The sequence below is a fragment of the Oncorhynchus clarkii genome, chromosome 6 (genome assembly GCF_045791955.1).
Source record: "Oncorhynchus clarkii lewisi isolate Uvic-CL-2024 chromosome 6, UVic_Ocla_1.0, whole genome shotgun sequence".
Taxonomy (NCBI): Eukaryota; Metazoa; Chordata; class Actinopteri; order Salmoniformes; family Salmonidae; genus Oncorhynchus; species Oncorhynchus clarkii.
Window position 1 is genome coordinate 78,235,063 of NC_092152.1, and position 21,437 is coordinate 78,256,499.

At 43.6% G+C, this 21,437-nt stretch overlaps 2 protein-coding genes across 3 annotated transcripts; one reads left to right on the forward strand and one right to left on the reverse strand.

Moving 5' to 3' along the window:
- Window positions 1–2,816: 2,816 nt before the first annotated feature.
- Window positions 2,817–8,319, reverse strand: LOC139411646 (biogenesis of lysosomal organelles complex-1, subunit 6, pallidin). The gene is made up of 6 exons (XM_071158252.1): window positions 8,113–8,319; window positions 7,070–7,170; window positions 6,197–6,377; window positions 5,768–5,855; window positions 5,501–5,587; window positions 2,817–5,273 (listed from the first exon to the last, which is right to left on the reverse strand). The coding sequence occupies exons 2-6, from the start codon at window positions 7,140–7,142 to the stop codon at window positions 5,154–5,156; spliced, it is 549 nt and encodes a 182-aa protein (XP_071014353.1). The 5' UTR covers window positions 7,143–7,170; window positions 8,113–8,319; the 3' UTR covers window positions 2,817–5,153.
- Window positions 8,175–19,590, forward strand: LOC139411645 (solute carrier family 30 member 4). Of its 2 annotated transcripts, none has more exons than XM_071158251.1 (8): window positions 8,175–8,445; window positions 8,909–9,465; window positions 10,315–10,461; window positions 10,734–10,887; window positions 15,283–15,511; window positions 16,138–16,243; window positions 16,944–17,078; window positions 17,561–19,590. In XM_071158251.1, exons 2-8 carry the CDS (start codon window positions 9,051–9,053, stop codon window positions 17,713–17,715), a joined length of 1,341 nt encoding a protein of 446 aa, XP_071014352.1. In that variant the 5' UTR covers window positions 8,175–8,445; window positions 8,909–9,050; the 3' UTR covers window positions 17,716–19,590. The 2 variants fall into 2 exon arrangements, with proteins under 2 accessions (XP_071014352.1, XP_071014350.1); XM_071158249.1 differs by having other exon boundaries at window positions 8,187–8,328.
- Window positions 19,591–21,437: the final 1,847 nt, after the last annotated feature.

Genomic DNA, 21,437 nt, shown 5'->3' on the forward strand with positions numbered 1-21,437 from the left:
GTGCTAGGGACATACAGTAGGCTAACAGAGGCCTAACAGAATATTGTGCTAGGGACATACAGTAGACTAATAGAGACCTAACATAATATTGTGCTAGGGACATACAGTAGACTAATAGAGACCTAACAGAATATTGTGCTAGGGACATACAGTAGACTAATAGAGACCTAACATAATATTGTGCTAGGGACATACAGTAGGCTAATAGAGACCTAACAGAATATTGTGCTAGGGACATACAGTAGACTAATAGAGACCTAACATAATATTGTGCTAGGGACATACAGTAGGCTAATAGAGGCCTAACAGAATATTGTGCTAGGGACATACAGTAGACTAATAGAGACCTAACATAATATTGTGCTAGGGACATACAGTAGACTAATAGAGACCTAACAGAATATTGTGCTAGGGATATACAGTAGGCCGACATTCCTTTTGGTCCATGTAGGTTTTTAGTTTTTTACACAGTGAGGTATGTTTCACTTTTAAAGGAACTTAAATAACATTTTGAGTATCTAAATATCAGAAATGTGTTTTCACACGTGTAAGTTCTCTGGCTTTCGAGCTCAGCATAGTTGAATGCTTGGTAGCCATAACAACACTCTGCTGGAGGGGAGAGAAGGATAAATGTTCTGAGAAATCAATTTCATGACCTCATACAGAGGATATTTGAGACACTAAGCACCTAACTTCTAATATATTCACAGAAAGACCAATGCGTTTTTAATTCCCCGTAGGTTCTAACCTCTGTTTTGACACAAAATAATGAGTATGGAAACAGCTTCCTTATGGTGGGGATTGATCATCCCCGCCAGCAGAGCATCTCACCACCAGCACCACACCGGAAAACTGGAAGTTTACCTCTGCCTTGGTGGGTCTGTTGGCATTGGTGGGTCTGTTGGCATTGGTGGGTCTGTTGGCATTGGTGGGTCTGTTGACATTGGTAGGTCTGTTGGCATTGGTGGGTCTGTTGGCATTGGTGGGTCTGTTGGCATTGGTGGGTCTGTTGACATTGGTGGGTCTGTTGGCATTGGTGGGTCTGTTGGCATTGGTGGGTCTGTTGGCATTGGTGGGTCTGTTGACATTGGTAGGTCTGTTGGCATTGGTGGGTCTGTTGGCATTGGTGGGTCTGTTGGCATTGGTGGGTCTGTTGACATTGGTGGGTCTGTTGGCATTGGTGGGTCTGTTGGCATTGGTGGGTCTGTTGACATTGGTGGGTCTGTTGGCATTGGTGGGTCTGTTGGCATTGGTGGGTCAGTTGGCATTGGTGGGTCTGTTGACATTGGTGGGTCTGTTGGCATTGGTGGGTCTGTTGACATTGGTGGGTCAGTTGACATTGGTGGGTCTGTTGACATTGGTGGGTCTGTTGACATTGGTGGGTGTGTTGACATTGGTGGGTCTGTTGGCATTGGTGGGTGTGTTGACATTGGTGGGTCTGTTGGCATTGGTGGGTCTGTTGGCATTGGTGGGTCTGTTGACATTGTTGGGTCAGTTGGCATTGGTGGGTCTGTTGACATTGGTGGGTCTGTTGGCATTGGTGGGTCTGTTGACATTGGTGGGTCAGTTGACATTGGTGGGTCTGTTGACATTGGTGGGTCTGTTGACATTGGTGGGTGTGTTGACATTGGTGGGTCTGTTGGCATTGGTGGGTGTGTTGACATTGGGTGATGTTTAAATGTCATAATGTGATGTTGATATCTCTAAATAAGTGGCTTGTTGTTGTTGTTTTTATACACATCTCACTAGGTTCGTTCTGCTGTATTTTCCAGTTCTCTCTTTGAGGTCCGGCGCTGTAACAGCACTGTGGGATTTTCTACTGCATGTCAACTTAAAACGTGTCTCCATCACAAGTGTTGTTATTTTCTTTGACATTTGTGTTAAATATTTGTATGGAAAATATTGGTTAATATTAGTCATACAGTGATGAATTAGTCTTTGATTTTGGCATCAGCAATGTCCTAAACTGTGTTCAGGTCTTTCATTGTGATACGAACCCCAGATTGTAATGTCCTAAACTGTGTTCAGGTCTTTCATTGTGATACGAACCCCAGATTGAACCCCAGATTGTAATGTCCTAAACTGTGTTCAGGTCTTTCATTGTGATACGAACCCCAGATTGTAATGTCCTAAACTGTGTTCAGGTCTTTCATTGTGATACGAACCCCAGATTGTAATGTCCTAAACTGTGTTCAGGTCTTTCATTGTGATACGAACCCCAGATTGTAATGTCCTAAACTGTGTTCAGGTCTTTCATTGTGATACGAACCCCAGATTGTAATGTCCTAAACTGTGTTCAGGTCTTTCATTGTGATACGAACCCCAGATTGTAATGTCCTAAACTGTGTTCAGGTCTTTCATTGTGATACGAACCCCAGATTGTACCTTCCATGCATCAGATGAATTAGACCAGATCAGTGTGAGACCCCACCACCTCTAACCAGCTGAAGATATCCACTATAGCCCTGTCCCTCACAGCTGCTAGCCTGAGCCTGCACCCAGCAACCTGGATACAGCTTCTGAGCTATTGGCTGCCCTTCTTGCAGGAGTGCTGCAAGTGTCCTGAGACTTTGTACATGGAGCAGGCATCTAATCTAAACTTCTCTCATGCTGCTGGTGCCTTGGTAAAAACGGACGAGGCAGAATGGAGAGCAAAGGATGGTTGTGGAAGCTCAGGTTGTCCGGGTAGGGAAATCAGACTTCCCCTGGACATTGATATCGGGACAACACAAAGGCCACTCTGACACCCATATGTTTCATTTGGGCTGTTGTGAGTTCTGAACAGCAAACTAATGTAATAAGAATTGAAGAGATGCTTGGTTGAATGCCGGGAGGGAGGTGGGAGTCAACCCAGCCTGTAATTTGGGATTGCCACAATGTTTATTTGGAATGGCAGGTTAATTGTGGGCGTCTTCACACTTTGAAATGTGTAGTAATGTTACATTTGAAAATGCATTGAGATACTTGGTCATTTGCATGACACTTTTGGTGGGTATGTTGAATGACTAAAACAGGGGACTGTAATTTAAGATGCACAAAACTCATATTCAGCATATTCACTTAAAGGGATACTTCGGGAGTTTGGCAGCGAGGCCCTTTATCTTCTTCCCCAGAGTCAGATGAACCTGTCCAGTATGAAGATTTTCTAACATAATAACATACTTTGAATGTACTTTAGCAAACCAATGCTAACTAGCGTTAGCACAATGACTGGAGGTCATTGTCAGGCTTACAGTTACTGCGCTAATGCTAGTTAGCAATTAATACAATGCTTAAAATAGATGTTTTCCTTTTGTGTAATACACATGATTTCCAGTGTTCTATTTAGGACACTCATTTGTGTACGGGTTGATGGTCACTAGACTTGATACTGAATGTTATGGATTGTTCTCATATCTGTTGATAGTGGTGGACGCCAGACTGGAGGACACTGATTGTTATTGTATTCTGTGACACTGTGATTCTGTAGCAGTTGATGTTGTGACTTCCTACAAGCTTCTCGGCTGGTGTTTACAGAACATTGGTGCTGTGAATTAGAATATAAGGGCCTTCTTATGTAAAGGATCACTGCTTCCTTAGTGAGTACTGTTTCCTTAGTGAGTACCGCTTCCTCCTAATTCAGCTGGAACCCCAGGACCTCTGCTTTGCTAGCACAGGTGACCGCCATTCTGAAGTGTATTAGTGAGTACTACTTCCTCCTAATTCAGCTGGAACCCCAGGACCTCTGCTTTGCTAGCACAGGTGACCGCCATTCTGAAGTGTCTTAGTGAGTACTACTTCCTCCTAATTCAGCTGGAACCCCAGGACCTCTGCTTTGCTAGCACAGGTGACCGCCATTCTGAAGTGTCTTAGTGAGTACTACTTCCTCCTAATTCAGCTGGAACCCCAGGACCTCTGCTTTGCTAGCACAGGTGAGCGCCATTCTGAAGTGTCTTAGTGGGGACACTTCATGCTGAGGAGGAAGTTTCACACATCCCCATATGCTGCATTCACCCCTCAAACTTACTCAAAACACACTTAAAGAAACGGGTTAGAGACGTTTTCTCTGCTTCTGTGCTGGAGGAGTCGCTCTTTTACAACTTGTATTAAACCAGATTGATTTTGATTGACTTCATCTGCTCTTCTCTTTTATTCACCTCAGACATCTCTATTATTACAGCCATTTAGGAGGAAGTGAGGAATAATCACTGCTGGCGTGTGCTGTTTCTGATCTAAACAGCATGATTGGCCACAAAAACTAACAAGGAGCAGTAATCGTCTTGACACCTCTGAATATAAAACTACCTACAAGCAGTACTTGTCCTAACACCTCTACATACAAGAGACCTAATCATGTCTGACTTTCTGACAACAACCATGGATGAACTGTGTCATCTTGAGGAATAGAGCTGGTCTACTGTTCAACAACCATGGATGAACTGTGTCATCTTGAGGAATAGAGCTGGTCTACTGTTCAACAACCATGGATGAACTGTGTCATCTTGAGGAATAGAGCTGGTCTACTGTTCAACAACCATGGATGAACTGTGTCATCTTGAGGAATAGAGCTGGTCTACTGTTCAACAACCATGGATGAACTGTGTCATCTTGAGGAATAGAGTTGGTCTACTGTTCAACAACCATGGATGAACTGTGTCATCTTGAGGAATAGAGCTGGTCTACTGTTCAACAACCATGGATGAACTGTGTCATCTTGAGGAATAGAGCTGGTCTACTGTTCAACAACCATGGATGAACTGTGTCATCTTGAGGAATAGAGCTGGTCTACTGTTCAACAACCATGGATGAACTGTGTCATCTTGAGGAATAGAGCTGGTCTACTGTTCAACAACCATGGATGAACTGTGTCATCTTGAGGAATAGAGCTGGTCTACTGTTCAACAACCATGGATGAACTGTGTCATCTTGAGGAATAGAGCTGGTCTACTGTTCAACAACCATGGATGAACTGTGTCATCTTGAGGAATAGAGTTGGTCTACTGTTCAACAACCATGGATGAACTGTGTCATCTTGAGGAATAGAGCTGGTCTACTGTTCAACAACCATGGATGGGGTCAGGATCGGAGCCCTCGACATGTGTGCTGCATCCCTCGTCATTGGCTCTATAGTATAGTTGGCAGTGACAGAGTTAGGACAGAGTTCATGGATGGTTCTATGTTCTCTGGGCAGGTTTGGCAATCAGCTGCCTCTCTCTCTCCAGCTCCTTCTCTCTCTGCTGTTCTTTCTCCATCACCTCCTTCTGTCTCTGCTGCTGCAGCTTCAACGCTCTTTTCTGGAGACAGAGAGACAAATGGTTTAAAAAACATTTCATCCCAGTTTCCTATTCAATTCAATGTCAGTCATTTCAAATTGAAGTTTACATTTAAAACAACCATTTCTTATCAACTGCTACCATAGAAAAGGGGAGAATGCATGGAGGAGGTAGAAGAGAAACTATGTGGTGAGCAATAGCTAAGCAACAATAGTCCATTCTGGGGGGAAAAAGAAACATTCACCCACCTTTAGTTTAGTTGTCTTCTCGTGCAGCATGATCATGTCTTTACGTATGTTCACCAGTTTACCGTGATAAAACTTGGCCTCTGTGAACTGAAACAAACATCCATCAGTCCTACAGGGAGCAGGAGGGGTGGACAATAAAATAATTATCTTCAGATGCTGTGTATGTTTCAAACAACAGGCAGACAGACAGACACAGACAGAGCGACAGAGAAACAACAGACAGACAGACACAGACAGACAGAGCGACAGAGAGACAGACAAATGTACCAGTGAGTTTAGATCCAGTAGGGAGTTACACTCTCTGAATTTGGTGACTTCTTGGTCCAGTGTGTCCAGCAGGATGACTTGGTTTTGACTGGTCAAGAGGAAAGGAGAGGAACATAAGAGCCACAAACACATGACAGTCACACACCACAACATCTGTAACAGGTACAGAGGATACTAACTATCTTGTAAAGTAGAATCTAATTCTGATGTGATCTGTGAATTATCATTATCCTCCTAATAAACTAAAAGTGAAAGATGAAACTGGACTAGAGGAAACAAGAAGTGCATCCCAAATGGCACCCTATTCCCTTCATATTGCACTACCCTATGGGCCCTGGTCAAAAGTAGTGCACCTTAAAGGAAATACAGTTCCGTTTGGGATGCAACCCAAGGGTTTGTTTTAATGTCTGATGTGATTTGAATACTAACTTGAGTTCCAACAGAGCCTGTTTGGAGCTGTAGAGGTCAGGCAGGTAGTGAGAGAGCAGGCCTTCTGTCAGTTTCTCTATGGCCTTTCTGTCCACTACAATGGGCTCTTCAATAGGGACTGATTTCTCTGCAGGCTGGGAGTCCTCTGTAGGCCGAGAGTCCTGGGGAGTCAGGCTGAATTCTGAGGGGCAATAACAAACACACTGACAATTCTAACCGGTCATATGTAGAAAGACCAGTCCTACTACCGTCAGTCTGACCTCATGTCAGGGTAGGTCCATGGCCCTAGACTTTTTGGGGCTTTTTTTGGGACAGGTCTTGGAGGTGGCAGGTAGCCTAGCGGTTAAGAGTGTTGGTCCAGTAACCAAAAGGTCTCTAGTTCGAATCAACGTGTCGACAAGGTGAAAAACCCTAATTGCTCTTAACCCCAATTGCTCCAGGGCCGCCGTTGATAATGGCAGACCCTGACCGTGATCTCACACTCTGAGAGTATCTCAGGGAGAGGGGGGATATACAAAGATATACAAAGAACACATTTCCAATTCAAATAAGACAAATAGAAGGTAAGCATACACCAAATTATTTTATTATTATAAACATCTTTGGACCAAAAACTGGTGCAAAACCTGCCAGTGGAAAAGCACTGAAAAGTGACTGATTCACACTCTAGGGTAGACACGAACCGTACTGTCCTGGCTCCAATATTTCATTTTCATAATGTCTTGACCAGCATGGTTTCAGAAACTCTTGTGAATATGTGACCAGGCCAGCCCAGTACTTCTCAACTTGGTTCAGTTTGGTTCTGTAGTCCAAATCAGGCATAAGGGTCTGATTCAGAGTTGAGATAAGCATGTGCAACTCATTACTAGTTACCGTAGCTGCCAGTGTTCTGAGGAGGGTCACGCTGAGACGAGGAACTCTCATCTGCCCTCCCCTCTGTCTCCATGTTGTTCGTCACTGTCTGATTCTACAGCCTAAAGAAAGCAAGCAGCAGCGGCAAAATTAGCGATGTTTAGCGGTGTGCCTGGTGTTTCCAGATTTCTATGAAATATGACCTATACTTACTTACAATATCAGTGAAATAGTTTTCCTTCCAAAAAATGGTATTTAAGTATGTCAACAAAACTTTTCTGTGTTGGAATGGTGTGGGCGTATACTGGTTATTAAAAATATTAATGCAAGTGGACTGCTGATTGTCCAGCTCATCCTCTTCTAGACCCCTGATTGGCCAGCTCATCCTTATGAGGAGTATAACATCACACTATATGACAAAATAGCAAGCATTTAAAAAAAGTTTTTTATTTTATGCAAATACAAGTATAGGATGAGTCAACAACATTATTTGGGTATGAGTTAACACAATATGAACTTTTAAAAGTTAACTTTAAAAAAAATGGTGCCCCACCACTGCTAAATTAATATAAGGGAAATACTGGATATGTTAGCCACTTGGACCCTTGAACCTACTGAGGGTTTGCAAACCCACTTCCTCTTGGAGAAGTGCGCAGACTTTTATTCCAGCCCTGCTCTAAAACGCCTGATTCAGCTGATCAAAGGTGATTAGTAGATTCGGGTGTGTTACATTAGGGCTGGAGCAAATGCCTGAAAAGCCAGTAGCTATTCAGGGGAGGATTGGCAAGCCCTGGCTGAATGTCCTTTGTAAATGAATGCTTGACTCAGACAACACAACCAGGCATCAATAAAATAGATAAAATAGTAGCTAGCTAGTTAGATATCAGCACGTCTAGGAGAGTGCTATGGTGCCTGGCTATGTTAGCTAGCTATGCCATTCTGAATACATCTAGAAATGCTGTCCACTCTACAGTTAGCTAAGGCAGCAAAACACATTCAAGTCATTCCAAATGGAGGCAATCATGTTATATTGTAAAATATACAGATCATTTTGAACACTTTACCTTTGAAATTAGCTCTCCATCAAGAATGGCAACGTCTGGAAAACATCATGTGACAGGGCGTCACTCATGTGACTGTGTTTGAACTTCCTGTTTGAACGAATTTAGCTTGATTACTTGTTTCTCAAACTATTAACGGTGCGATGTTGATGTTAGAGAAATGGTTTTGAATACAATCACAGTGAGGAAATGGTCTCCCCTAGAAAAGGCTGACGATCGGTAATTTTAACGCTAATGTTGTAAGAGGAATGTGATGTTTTCAGCTCAGTTAAAAACAGAACTCGAGTCTCCGAGCTAGCTTGGCTAACCAATCAAGCCTCCCCTCTTCTGTCAATGGTGAATCGATTTGTTGAACCGGCTAGTTGTTGCCAGACATTATTGTGTAGTCAACAAGATGTTTTCAACGTTAATTTCTTTAATGACAACGAGGAATTTGCTAGCAAGCTGTTTTGATTCAGCCGAGTGTGGATGCATTGTTTGTGTGCTTTTCTGTTGGAGGTGCTGTTATCCCCAATTGAATCATTAGAATTCTCTGAAATGGAATGGTTATCGTTTTCAGTGCATGAAATATTGAATATGATGGCTACCTTAAATCAATGTCCACCTCGGAATATTCTGTTACACATAGGATCGAAACATACTTACAAATGTCAACCTGTTGTGCAGTTAGATATTACATTTAAAAAATAAATCAAGTATCTTTATTCTACTGTGTCGTTTTAACAGACACTGGGTGTGTTCTAAGTAACGATAGGACGTTTTTGCTTTCTGCTAATGATTAATGATTTCCACGTTTCAGGTGTGTCAACACCGATGTAACGTTACAGCCACAACCTCTGATTCAGTACTTTATAAGACGGTGACATTGGTGAGAAGCACACCAAGCTCGGACCGGCATAATTTAAAGTTAACAGCTCCTGAACTGTCAACAACTGGCATTAATGATGTCAGGTGGTGCGAGCTTCATGAGCAAGGTGCGGTCCGCCTTTAGGAAGGAGCCTGAGGACTGGGACCTGAGCGACACGGCTCCCTTTGACCTTTCTGGGGACGAGCTCGCGGAGGATGAGGCGCCCAAGTTCAACAAACTCAAAGTGGTGGTTTCCGGTGAGATGGAGGACTACGCAGCAGGGGCACCGTCGAACGGCGTCGCGGTGAACACAGTGGTGGTGGTGGATGATGACGACTCGCTGCTCGACTCATCCTCGGGGAGTTTGGGGAGCCCCGGTGTCAACATGGACCGGTCGCAGTGTGACAGCTGCACGAGGAAGAGAGAGGGGGTTAAACGGAGGAGAGTGATGAAGAAGTTGGCGTGTGCCTCTGTGTTGTATTTCCTCTTCATGATTGGAGAACTGATAGGTGAGCAAACAAAACACACTACACTAGTCTGTTACAGTACTGACTACAGACTCATTATACACTGTTAGTACTGTGAGGTTAAAGCTGTGGCCTTCAAGTTCCAATCAAATCAATTTGGTATGATGTTTGGAGCATTGACTTCCAAGTTCCAATCTGAAGTAGCCTGAGTAGACCTACTCACAAGCTAGAGCACACCTGATTCCACTAACCAACTAATCATCAACACCTTTTATTAGGTGAATTAAGAGTGTTTAGTGATGGGCTGAAACTGAAGCCTGCAGTGTACGCCCTGTGGCTCTCCAGGACCAGGGCTGGGGACAGCTATAGACTACTCAGTTAGTTTCTTTTCAGATCCTACATCTCCCACATCAACATTGTGATTGGATCTGTAATCTTAGTTGGTCATACCCGTCCCCCCTCATACCTGGCCCCAGGTGAAGAGTGGTGGAATGTTCAACACATGGTGATATTAGCATACATTTATGTACAATCACCTGCTGCCATAACAATTCACACATACACCTAAGATGAGAAATGTAATGTGTGTTTGATTATGTTCTGAGAAATGCCAGTTTTGAATGAACTAACAGCTGTCTGTAGGTGGAGATGTAGCTAACAGCTATCTATGTAGCCTAATTTATTAGTAGGTTATAATGTAGGTCATGGATAGGCAACTTTGATGGGGTGGGGCCACAATCTGAACTCCTCATGAGGGGCAGCAGTGGCTCAGGTCTACGTACCCAGTTCCATCCATACCCACATATGCAGTCATAGGCCCTAGCCTTTTGGGGGCCCTAAGTGAAAATGTGTTGCCGATAATGTATTATGATGTATTTGTAATGTCTCTAGGTGGTTATGTAGCTAACAGTCTGGCCATAATGACTGATGCTCTCCACATGTTAACTGACCTGATTGGGATAGTGGTGTCTCTGCTGGCACTGTGGCTTTCTGCTAAACCACCCACCAACAGATTCACCTTCGGACTGCATCGCCTAGGTACGTTACTGTTACTCCTCTCCTCTTGTTCCATAAACAGAACTTTCTAGATGCATCTTAATTTTGAGATGGAATGTGAGGTCAGCAGTGTTTTGATCTTGTATCATGTTTCTCTCCTCAGACTGTGTATGGAAAGTGACTTTGTGATTGAGAAGCTCAGAGGTTACTACTGTTTCAGAGCCTCCTGTTTAATAGATGCAGACAGTAAACTGTTAACATATTACATTCAGCTGTCCAGTATATTATTTGGTCTGTGTCTCTACCCCCTATAGAGGTGGTCTCAGCCGGTATCAGTGTGTTACTCATCTACATCCTAACGGGGGTGTTGTTGAACGAGGCGGTGCAGAGAACTGTCAGTCAGGACTTTGAAATCAACGGAGATGCCATGCTCATCACTGCAGCTGTGGGGGTCGCTGTCAACCTAGTGTGAGTAGCTGAGTACACACACCTGCATGCGCACACATGCATTGTCTCACACACAGAGAGAGCAGTCATTATGCACCAGAACACTCATCATCTCATCTGCCCTGACAGTGGGGAGGAGGGAGGGATTCCTGATTCCAGTTAGACTGAATGAATGATGAAGCTTCCTTGACTCCAGCTAAGGACAGCAGTGTGTCTGGCTGTAAAAGATCCACAGTCAGTGTATGATGACATGTCATAAACTACTGCAGTCCAAAGGTCTTCTCGTCTCCACTCCACACTACTGGAGCTAAATTACTTTTCAATTGTGTGACTCACTTGGTTAGAGCGTGGCATGTGTAGTGTTGTTGATGATAAGTGCGGTGTGTAGTGTTGATGAGCGTGGCGTGTGTAAAGTGTGTTGATGAGCGTGTAGTGTGATAAGCGTGGCGTGTGTAGATAAGCATGTAGTGTGTACAGTCGTGGCCAAAAGTTGAATGACACAAATATTAATTTTCACAAAGTCTGCTGCCTCAGTTTGTATGATGGCAATTTGCATATACTCCAGAATGTTTTGAGTGATCAGATGAATTGCAATTAATTGCAAAGTCCCTCTTTGCCATGCAAATGAACTGAATCCCCCAAAAACATTTCCACTGCATTTCAGCTTGCCACAAAAAGACCAGTTGACATGTCAGTGATTCTCTTGTTAACACAGGTGTGAGTATTGACGATGACAAGGCTGGAGATCACTCTGTCATGCTGATTGATTTCGAATAACAGACTGGAAGCTTCAGAAGGAGGGTGGTGCTTGTAATCATTGTTCTTCCTCTGTCAACCATGGTTACCTGCAAGGAAACACGCGCCGTCATCATTGCTTTGCACAAAAAGGGCTTCACAGGCAAGGATATTGCTGCCAGTAAGATTGCACCTAAATCAACCATTTATCTCATTGTCTCATCAAGAACTTTGAGAGCGGTTCAATTGTTGTGCAGAAGGCTTCAGGCGCCCAAGAAGTCCAGAAAGCACCAGGACCGTCTCCTAAAGTTGATTCAGCTGCGGGATTGGGGCACCACCAGTACAGAGCTTGCTCAGGAATGGCAGCAGGCAGGTGTGAGTGCATCTGCACGCACAGTGAGGCGAATACTTTTGGAGGATGGCCTGGTTTCAAGAAGGGCAGCAAAGAAGCCACTACAGGAAAAACATCAGGGACAGACTGATATTCTGCAAAAAAAGTACACGGATTGGACTGCTGAGGACTGGATTAACGTCATTTTCTCTGAATCCCCTTCCCGATTGTTTGGGGTATCCGGAAAAAAGCTTGTCCGGAGAAGACAAGGTGAGCGCTACCATCAGTCCTGTGTCATGCCAACAGTAAAGCTTCCTGAGACTATTCATGTGTGGGGTTGCTTCTCAGCCAAGGGAGTGGGCTCACTCACAATTTTGCCTAAGAACACAGCCATGAATAAAGAATGGTACCAACACATCCTCCGAGAGCAACTTCTCCAAACCATCCAGGAACAGTTTGGTGACAAACAATGCCTTTTCCAGCATGATGGAGCACCTTGCCATAAGGCGAAAGTGATAACTAAGTGTCTCGGGGAACAAAACATCAATATTTTGGGTCCATGGCCAGGCAACTCCCCAGACCTTAATCCCATTGAACTTGTGGTCAATCCTCAAGAGGTGGGTGGACAAACAAAACCCCACAAATTATGACAAACTCCAAGCATTGATTATGCAAGAATGGGCTGCCATCAGTCAGGATGTGGCCCAGTTAATTGACAGCATGCCAGGACTCTTTGCATAAACTTCATGTAATTGTCAATAAAAGCCTTTGACACTTATGAAATACTTGTAATTATACTTCAGTATTCCATAGTAACATCTGACAAAAATATCTAAAGACACTGACGCAGCAAAATTGGTGAAAATTAATATTTGTGTCATTCTCAAGTTTTGGCCACGACTGTAGTGTGATAAGCGTGGTGTGTTAAGCGTGGGGTGTGTTGATGAGCGTGTCGTGTGCTGAATGCAATCAGGCTTTAAGTCTGGCCACAGCACTGTTTCAGTAACATTGAAGGTTTTAAATGACATCCACTTCTCTTGATAAGAAGTTACATTGTGTGTCTGTCTATTGATTTGTTGAAGGAATTTGACACTGTGGAACATGCTGTTGTGGAGTTACTGGTCATGCTCTAGATAGGTAATTTATAAACCAATCAAATTGTACACAATGTGTAATGGTGGATGGTTGTCCATAGAGTTGTGCTCAGGTGTTCCACAATGGTCTACCTTTGGGCTCACTGTTCATTTTGTATATGAACAACATTGGGGATCATATTGAAACAGCGGATGCTCATTTTCTATGCAGATGATACTGTTCTTTATTCAGATGATACTGTTCTTTATTCAGATGATACTGTTCTTTATTCAGATGATACTGTTCTTTATTCAGATGATACTGTTCTTTATTCAGATGATACTGTTCTTTATTCAGATGATACTGTTCTTTATTCAGATGATACTGTTCTTTATTCAGATGATACTGTTCTTTATGCAGATGATACTGTTCTTTATGCAGATGATACTGTTCTTTATTCAGATGATACTGTTTATTCAGATGATACTGTTCTTTATTCAGATGATACTGTTCTTTATTCAGATGATACTGTTTATTCAGATGATACTGTTTATTCAGATGATACTGTTCTTTATTCAGATGATACTGTTTATTCAGATGATACTGTTCTTTATTCAGATGATACTGTTCTTTATTCAGATGATACTGTTCTTTATTCAGATGATACTGTTCTTTATTCAGATGATACTGTTCTTTATTCAGATGATACTGTTCTTTATTCAGATGATACTGTTCTTTATTCAGATGATACTGTTCTTTATTCAGATGATACTGTTCTTTATTCAGATGATACTGTTCTTTATTCAGATGATACTGTTCTTTATTCAGATGATACTGTTTATTCAGATGATACTGTTCTTTATTCAGATGATACTGTTCTTTATTCAGATGATACTGTTCTTTATTCAGATGATACTGTTCTTTATTCAGATGATACTGTTCTTTATTCAGATGATACTGTTCTTTATTCAGATGATACTGTTCTTTATTCAGATGATACTGTTCTTTATTCAGATGATACTGTTCTTTATTCAGATGATACTGTTCTTTATTCAGATGATACTGTTCTTTATTCAGATGATACTGTTCTTTATTCAGATGATACTGTTCTTTATTCAGATGATACTGTTCTTTATTCAGATGATACTGTTCTTTATTCAAGTGGTTGTAGTGTATCTTTAGCTTTTGAAAATGCCTGAAGAGCATGTAAATCACAACAGAATCTGTATGATTTTAAAGCTGGTTCTGAATCCGGGTAAAACAAAATGCATGGTATTTTCAAATGCCAGGCATGTTACCAATCATGTCATACTATAGAGCAAGTCAGTGTACAAATATTTGGGAGTGTGGGATGGTGACAAGCTGAGCTTCACTGTTCATGTGGAGAACTTGATAAGGAAGTTCAAGCTGAGAATAGGTTTTTATTACCGGCATCAGGCTTGTTTTTCTTTTGAGGCCAGAAGGGAGCTGGTACGATGTACATTACTGCCGGTTTTAGATTTGAGTGGTGTTCTATATATGCAGGCCTCAACCACTACCCCCGAGAGCATTTGATTCAGTATATCATGTGGTCATCAGGTTCCTTACAAATCAGAAACGTCTAACACGTCATTGTGATCTCAACAGTGCTGTTGGCTGGTCGTCATTGACCTTGCGTAGGCTTAAACACTGGTATACACTAATTTATAAGACCATACTGGGTAAAATGCCACTTTTATTTTTTGCATGTCGGTAAATAAATATAAATTACGGTCCCATTCGCTTTTAACAGTACCAAGAATTAGAACCGGTCATGGTAGAAATAGTTTTAGCTACTCAGCTCCGTGGTCCTGAATCTCTCCTAAACATTTGATCTAGTCATGTTGGTGGAGTTTAAACACCTGTTCCATGTAAATATCAGTGTAATTGTTTAGGACAGCTGTTTTTTAGTCATGATTTTTATTTTTACATATCATTGTACTGTGTGTGTGTGTAGGTTTGTTTAATGTAGTGTTGGTGCATGTAAGTTGTCTGAAATGTTGTTCCCCCTGCTGCTATTGGACCAGGTCTCTTTAAAAGATGTTATCTCAATGAGGGAAAACCTGTATAAATAAAGGTTTTTAAAAAATGTTGCGTGCCGTGTGTAAAGTGTAGATGAGCGTGCCGTGTGTTGATGATTGATAGTGTAGCCTCAATCATGTATAGTAATGATTAAATGTAGTAGTATATAAACGGCCACCAGAAGTTAAACTGACATCTCTCTCCTCTCTCTCTCTCTCTCATAATTATTTATATAGTATGGGTTTCCTCCTGAACCAGACCGGTAACGGTCACCTCCACTCCCACGGGGGTCATGGTCACTCACACGGGGTTCCCCCTCCACCCTCACATGGCCACAGCCACGATGGACCCCCAGCCCAGGGGCCCCAGGGCAGCCTGGCGGTCAGGGCAGCCTTCATCCATGCACTGGGAGACCTGGTCCAGAGTATAGGGGTCCTCATAGCTGCCTACATCGTACGCTTCAAGGTAGGCTGCAACGTCTGACCTGGGAGCAGGAACTGTTTAATGTTGAAGGGCTGAATGGGATGGTTTAAGGGCTTGCTTGGTCGGGCCAGGGCCGTGTTCATTAGTCCATGCAATGGAAAACGCACATTTAGTTTCTTATTGCAGGGTTTCCCAAACTCTGTGCTGGGGCCCCCCTTGGGAGCACGTTTTGGTTTTGTACCTACGGGCCTGGGGCCCCCCTTGGGAGCACGTTTTGGTTTTGTACCTACGGGCCTGGGGCCCCCCTTGGGAGCACGTTTTGGTTTTGCCCCAGCACGACACAACTGATTCAAAGCTTGATGAGGAGTTGGTTATTTGAATCAGCTGTGTCGTGCTACGGCAAAATACTAAACCTGTACCCAGGGGGAGCCCTAGGACTGAGTTTGGGAAACGCTGCCTTACTGGACGAGTCCACATAGAGAGGAACTGTTTGTCTGTTTCCTTCAGTTTGAGCCTAACGACCAAGCTGTTAGATTGACCTGACCATTGCCCCCCCCCCCCCCCAGCCAGAGTACAAGCTGTTAGATCGACCTGACCTTTGCCCCCCTCCCCCTAGCCAGAGTACAAGCTGTTAGATTGACCTGACCTTTGCCCCCCCCCCCCCCCAGCCAGAGTACAAGCTGGCGGACCCCATCTGTACCTACATCTTCTCTATCCTGGTGCTGTTCACAACGATACGCATCATACGAGACACAGGAGTCATCGTCCTCGAGGGTGAGACCACGGCTACATGTATTACAGTTGGCCCAGTGTTTCCCTCCAGTCCCCACAACAGTACACGTTGTTGTAGCCCCGGACAAACTCACCTGATTCAACTCATTGAGGTGATGATGATTAGTTGAATCAGGTGTTTGTCTGGAGCTACAACAAAACTGTGCTGTTGGGGGGACTGGAGTTGGGAACCAGTGTATTAACCTATGTGATTTAGATCAGTGGTTCTCAGTCCTGGTCTTGCGGGCGTAAAGGGAGGCACATTTTAGTTTATCAAGCCTTTGGTTTGCTAGGACCCTTTGTGTCCCCAGTAGCAGGAATAGGAACCGACGCTCTAGATCAATACATAATGTCCTGGAGGGACAGAGAGACACTACATATTTCTGCTCTTTGTTAACCAGACAGATCTGTCATCAGAACAGATGCTTATTCTATTCACTTCCTGTCTGAAACTGCCATGAACTCTAACCATGATTATATAGAGCTGCTTTAATATATAGTCCTGCACTTACACACTTTCAATTGTCTAATCTGGAGCTGTAAAAATGTCCCATAGTGTTTAAATAATAGTAGATTGTTCTCACGCTATGAAAGGGACAAGTCTTTTGCTAGCAACTTACAGTACATGGCATCAAGACTCGTTAGAGAGAAACAATGTTAACGTTCTGAGTTTCATGAAACTGAAAGTGTGTGGTGCTGTTAGGTGCACCCAGGCATGTGGACGTTCAGCGAATCAGAGAAGACCTTCTGAAGTTGGAGGACGTCCAATCAGTTGACGAGCTCAACGTGTGGGCATTAACCGGCGACAAGACCACCGCCCTCGCACACCTGCGGCTCTGTGAGTGACCTTTGACTTAGTTGTGCATGTGGCGTGCATTCTGTTGATAGGTTTAGGAACTCTACACTCTGGTTGTATCTCAATTAGTCTCTGTGATTTTTATTTAACTAGGCAAGTCAGTTAAGAATAAATTCTTATTTACAATGATGCTGAGCCAATTGTGCACCGTCCTATGGGACTCCCAATCACAGCCGGTTGTGATTCAGCCTGGAATCGAACCAGGGTCTGTAGTGATGCCTCTAGCACTGAGATGCAGTGTCTTAGACCGCTGCGCACTCGGGAGCCCTGGGGGACTAAAGGGGTGCACATACTTTACATCCTATGTCCTCGACCCTTCTCAACTGTTGGAGTTCCAAGGTCCTTCCCCCTCGGACCTACTTCTATAATGGATTTTAACAAGGAGGCGTCGAGGATGTGATGAATCGAGTAAAGATAAATGAAGAGCCAGTGTCCTAACCTATTTCTGTGCATTGTGCTTCTAGCGCCCTCTAGTGCCAGTGCGTGGGAGGACGTGCAGGCCAAGGCCAGACACCTGTTGATCCACACCTACGGCCTGACCAGGTGCACCGTGCAGGTCCAGACACACAGAAACAGGGCTACACGCACCTGTACACACTGCCGAGAGTCCACCGCATAGCCTGAATTAAAGACAGTCTGAGGACATTAAACCAGACTGGTGCCAAAGCGTAGTGAACTGATCTGGTCTATGCCATTGCCAGGATATTCGGACTGACAGTCAGATGCACATTTTATTTTTAAAGGACAGCTGATTCCTCCTGGGCTGTTGCAAAGTTTTCTGAAGAGGGGTTGAACAAAGCTTAACTTTTCAACAAAAGATCTATAATAATCACCATTAAAGCCTGTAAATGTTTAACATTATTACTTTTTTTTGGTACTTCTATAATTTAACTGTTAATGTGTTTGTTTGAGCACTCTATACGTTGACTGTAGGTGTTCTATTGTTTCCAGTGGAGTGACAACAGGGAATGTGTCTCTGTGGGCTCATCTCAATTCTGTTTCTTTGATTCCTTGCATCCTCTCTTCTTGCCGCCTCCTCAAAACACATCGGAGGAGAAGGTCCGGGAGGAGGAACCTCAGATTCACCGTGTCTGTCATCCTCTCCTCACAAGGTAGAACCACTGGGGTCTACTCTGACCTGTTAAGGACCAATCCTAACATGAGATATGCACCTGTATGTAAAGTCTGGCACACTAATGCAAGTTAACTGTGATTATCTGAAGTTAGTATTGGTCTTGTAGTGGAGAGGCCTGTATCGGTGTTTGACTAGGTTGATGTGAGGCTGTGTCTGAAAATGTTACTAGCGGTCCAATCCTTTCTTCCACTGTCTTTGTTTCCTCAACTCCTCAAAGTTAATTGGCGGAGAGGATCCAAGGTACTACCCTCTGACGACCACCTCCAATGAGCTTTGAGAGGGGGGAGGACTGGAAACTAGTAACGTTTTCAGGCACAGCCAGAGATGAGGCCCAGGCCGTCTCTATAAGGTTAATCCATACATCTGATTGTATTATTGATCTGATGGTAGTGTCCATATTGCCTTCTCCTTTACTGACCGTGTTGAACCAGTAGACAGAGAGGATGTGTTTATGTTAAAAGGGTTCTGAATTTAGAGTACTGACCACACACTCTGTTTGTTTTACTTGTTTCTTTAACAGGTAACTTATGGCTGAAATCAGGAAACTGACAATGAATCATGTTTAGTACTGTAGTAGGGAAATGCATGACTACTGCTTCTAGTTAATATCAGACAGTTTTATTTGCTTATCAGATTGATTCTGTCAACATTTCAGAAATGCAGTATTATTCCATAAGCATTGAGGGCTGTGAGATGCCAATATTTATAATATGCATAATTCAGTCATTGTGTGGGTATATAAATACATTTGGCATTGTGTCTTCAGGTCTTGGTTGGTTCCTTAAACCACTGTCAGTCTTCCTGTCCAAGCTTATCAACATGTTGGTTGGAACAGACTAAATGACATTTTCTTTAACATCAGATCAGTATATGCATTACCTGCCTTGTGTTGCTCTGGTTTGATTTATTTTATGTTAAAAGGTATTTGGTCGATCACATTGTCAGGTTTGGCTCTCTACAGCAGCACTCACCAGTGTTTCAGTGATTTGCACATTCATTACTTCAACCTGAACACTTAAGGCTCTGCTCCAATATCCACACTTGTGTACTACTACGTAGAAGGAAGTATGGATACGTCCCAAATGGCATACTTTACCAATTAAACTAATATGGGCATGAGAACTGAGACTTCTATTCCCTTAAAATCAGGATGCAGTATTGCCTGTTGATCACATGATCAGCTGTTTGTTTAAATGAGTCATGGTTATCAATCTTTTGAGTTACTTTATCACTAGACTGAGACCTGTCTGAGTCTGTCACTCACACTTCACTTTACTCAACTGGCAGATACATTGACTGGAAACATGTGAATGAAGAACCTGTTACATTTAGAAATAAATATCTTCCTTTGAACACCGACCTAAAGAGTTGTGTTTTGTTATGCTTCTAAAGGGGACTAGAGCAGAGGTATTCAACACAGGATGCTGCTGGTAAACTTGACTTAGCCATGTGTTGGCTAAAATGACTGTCCAACTTTTTAAATGAGCTGTTAGCCAATATACACTGCTCAAAAAAATAAAGGGAACACTAAAATAACACATCCTAGATCTGAATGAAATATTATTAAATACTTTTTCTTTACATAGTTGAATGTGCTGACAACAAAATCACACATTATCAATGGAAATCAAATTTACCAACCCATGGAGGTCTGGATTTGGAGTCACACTCAAAATTAGGCTGATCCAACTTTGATGTAATGCCCTTAAAACAAGTCAAAATGAGGCTCAGTAGTGTGTGTGGCCTCCACGTGCCTGTATGACCTCCCTACAACGCCTGGGCATGCTCCTGATGAGGTGGCGGATGGTCTCCTGAGGGATCTCCTCCCAGACCTGGACTAAAGCATCCACGAACTCCTGGACAGTCTGGTGCAACGTGGCGTTGGTGGATGGAGCGAGACATGATGTCCCAGATGTGCTCAATTGGATTCAGGTCTGGGGAACGGGCGGGCCAGTCCATAGCATCAATGCCTTCCTCTTGCAGGAACTGCTGACACACTCCAGCCACATGAGGTCTAGCATTGTCTTGCAGTAGGAGGAACCCAGGGCCAACCACACCAGCATATGGTCTCACAAGGGGTCTGAGGATCTCATCTCGGTACCTAATGGCAGTCAGGCTACCTCTGGCGAGCACATGGAGGGCTGTGCGGCCCCCCAAAGAAATGCCACACCATGACTGACCCACCGCCAAACCGGTCATGCTGGAGGATGTTGCAGGCAGCAGAACGTTCTCCATGGCGTCTCTAGACTGTCACATCTGCTCAGTGTGAACCTGCTTTCATCTGTGAAGAGCACAGGGCGCCAGTGGCGAATTTGCCAATCTTGGTGTTCTCTGGCAAATGCCAAACGTCCTGCACGGTGTTGGGCTGTAAGCACAACTCCCACCTGTGGACGTCGGGCCCTCATACCACCCTCATGGAGTCTGTTTCTGACCGTTTGAGCAGACACATGCACATTTGTGGCCTGCTGGAGGTCATTTTGCAGGGCTCTGGCAGTGGTCCTCCTTGCACAAAGGCGGAGGTAGCGGTCCTGCTGCTGGGTTGTTGCCCTCCTCCACGTCTCCTGGTAGCGCCTCCATGCTCTGGACACTACGCTGACAGACACAGCAAACCTTCTTGCCACAGCTCACATTGATGTGCCATCCTGGATGAGCTGCACTACCTGAGCCACTTGTGTGGGTTATAGACTCCGTCTCATGCTACCACTAGAGTGAAAGCACCGCCAGCATTCAAAAGTGACCAAAACATCAGCCAGGAAGCATAGGAACTGAGAAGTGGTCTGTGGTCACCACCTGCAGAACCACTCCTTTATTGGGGTGTCTTGCTAATTGCCTATAATTTCCACCTGTTGTCTATTCCATTTGCACAACAGCATGTGAAATGTATTGTCAATCAGTGTTGCTTCCTAAGTGGACAGTTTGATTTCACAGAAGTGTGATTGACTTGGAGTTACATTGTGTTTAAGTGTTCCCTTTATTTTTTTGAACAGTATACTTTGAGTTACCTTTTCTAGCTAAAATATACTTAAAGTTCACACTTGTATTTCATTAACTGTGGGGAGGTCAAAACATTTCAATGACTTTGCCTGGCCATGATCCTTTACCCAATAAGACAGAGTGAATCAGGAAGGGGGTCCCTGGGGCACCGGTTTTCCCAGGTTGGGGGTTCCTGACATTGACTCCCTGGACAAGACCATGAACGAGCAGTT

Bases quoted from the DNA above. Each gene is read 5' to 3' on its own strand.
- LOC139411645 (XM_071158251.1), top strand. From the start codon at position 9,051: ATGATGTCAGGTGGTGCGAGCTTCATGAGCAAGGTGCGGTCCGCCTTT. The intron at 9,466-10,314 runs GTGAGCAAACAA...TAATGTCTCTAG, and splicing joins CATGATTGGAGAACTGATAG to GTGGTTATGTAGCTAACAGT. The intron at 15,512-16,137 runs GTAGGCTGCAAC...CCCCCCCCCCAG, and splicing joins CCTACATCGTACGCTTCAAG to CCAGAGTACAAGCTGGCGGA.
- LOC139411646 (XM_071158252.1), bottom strand. From the start codon at position 7,142: ATGGAGACAGAGGGGAGGGCAGATGAGAGTTCCTCGTCTCAGCGTGAC. The intron at 5,856-6,196 runs GTTAGTATTCAA...CCTCTTGACCAG, and splicing joins CAGGCTCTGTTGGAACTCAA to TCAAAACCAAGTCATCCTGC. The intron at 5,588-5,767 runs GTACATTTGTCT...TGTTTGTTTCAG, and splicing joins TACTGGATCTAAACTCACTG to TTCACAGAGGCCAAGTTTTA.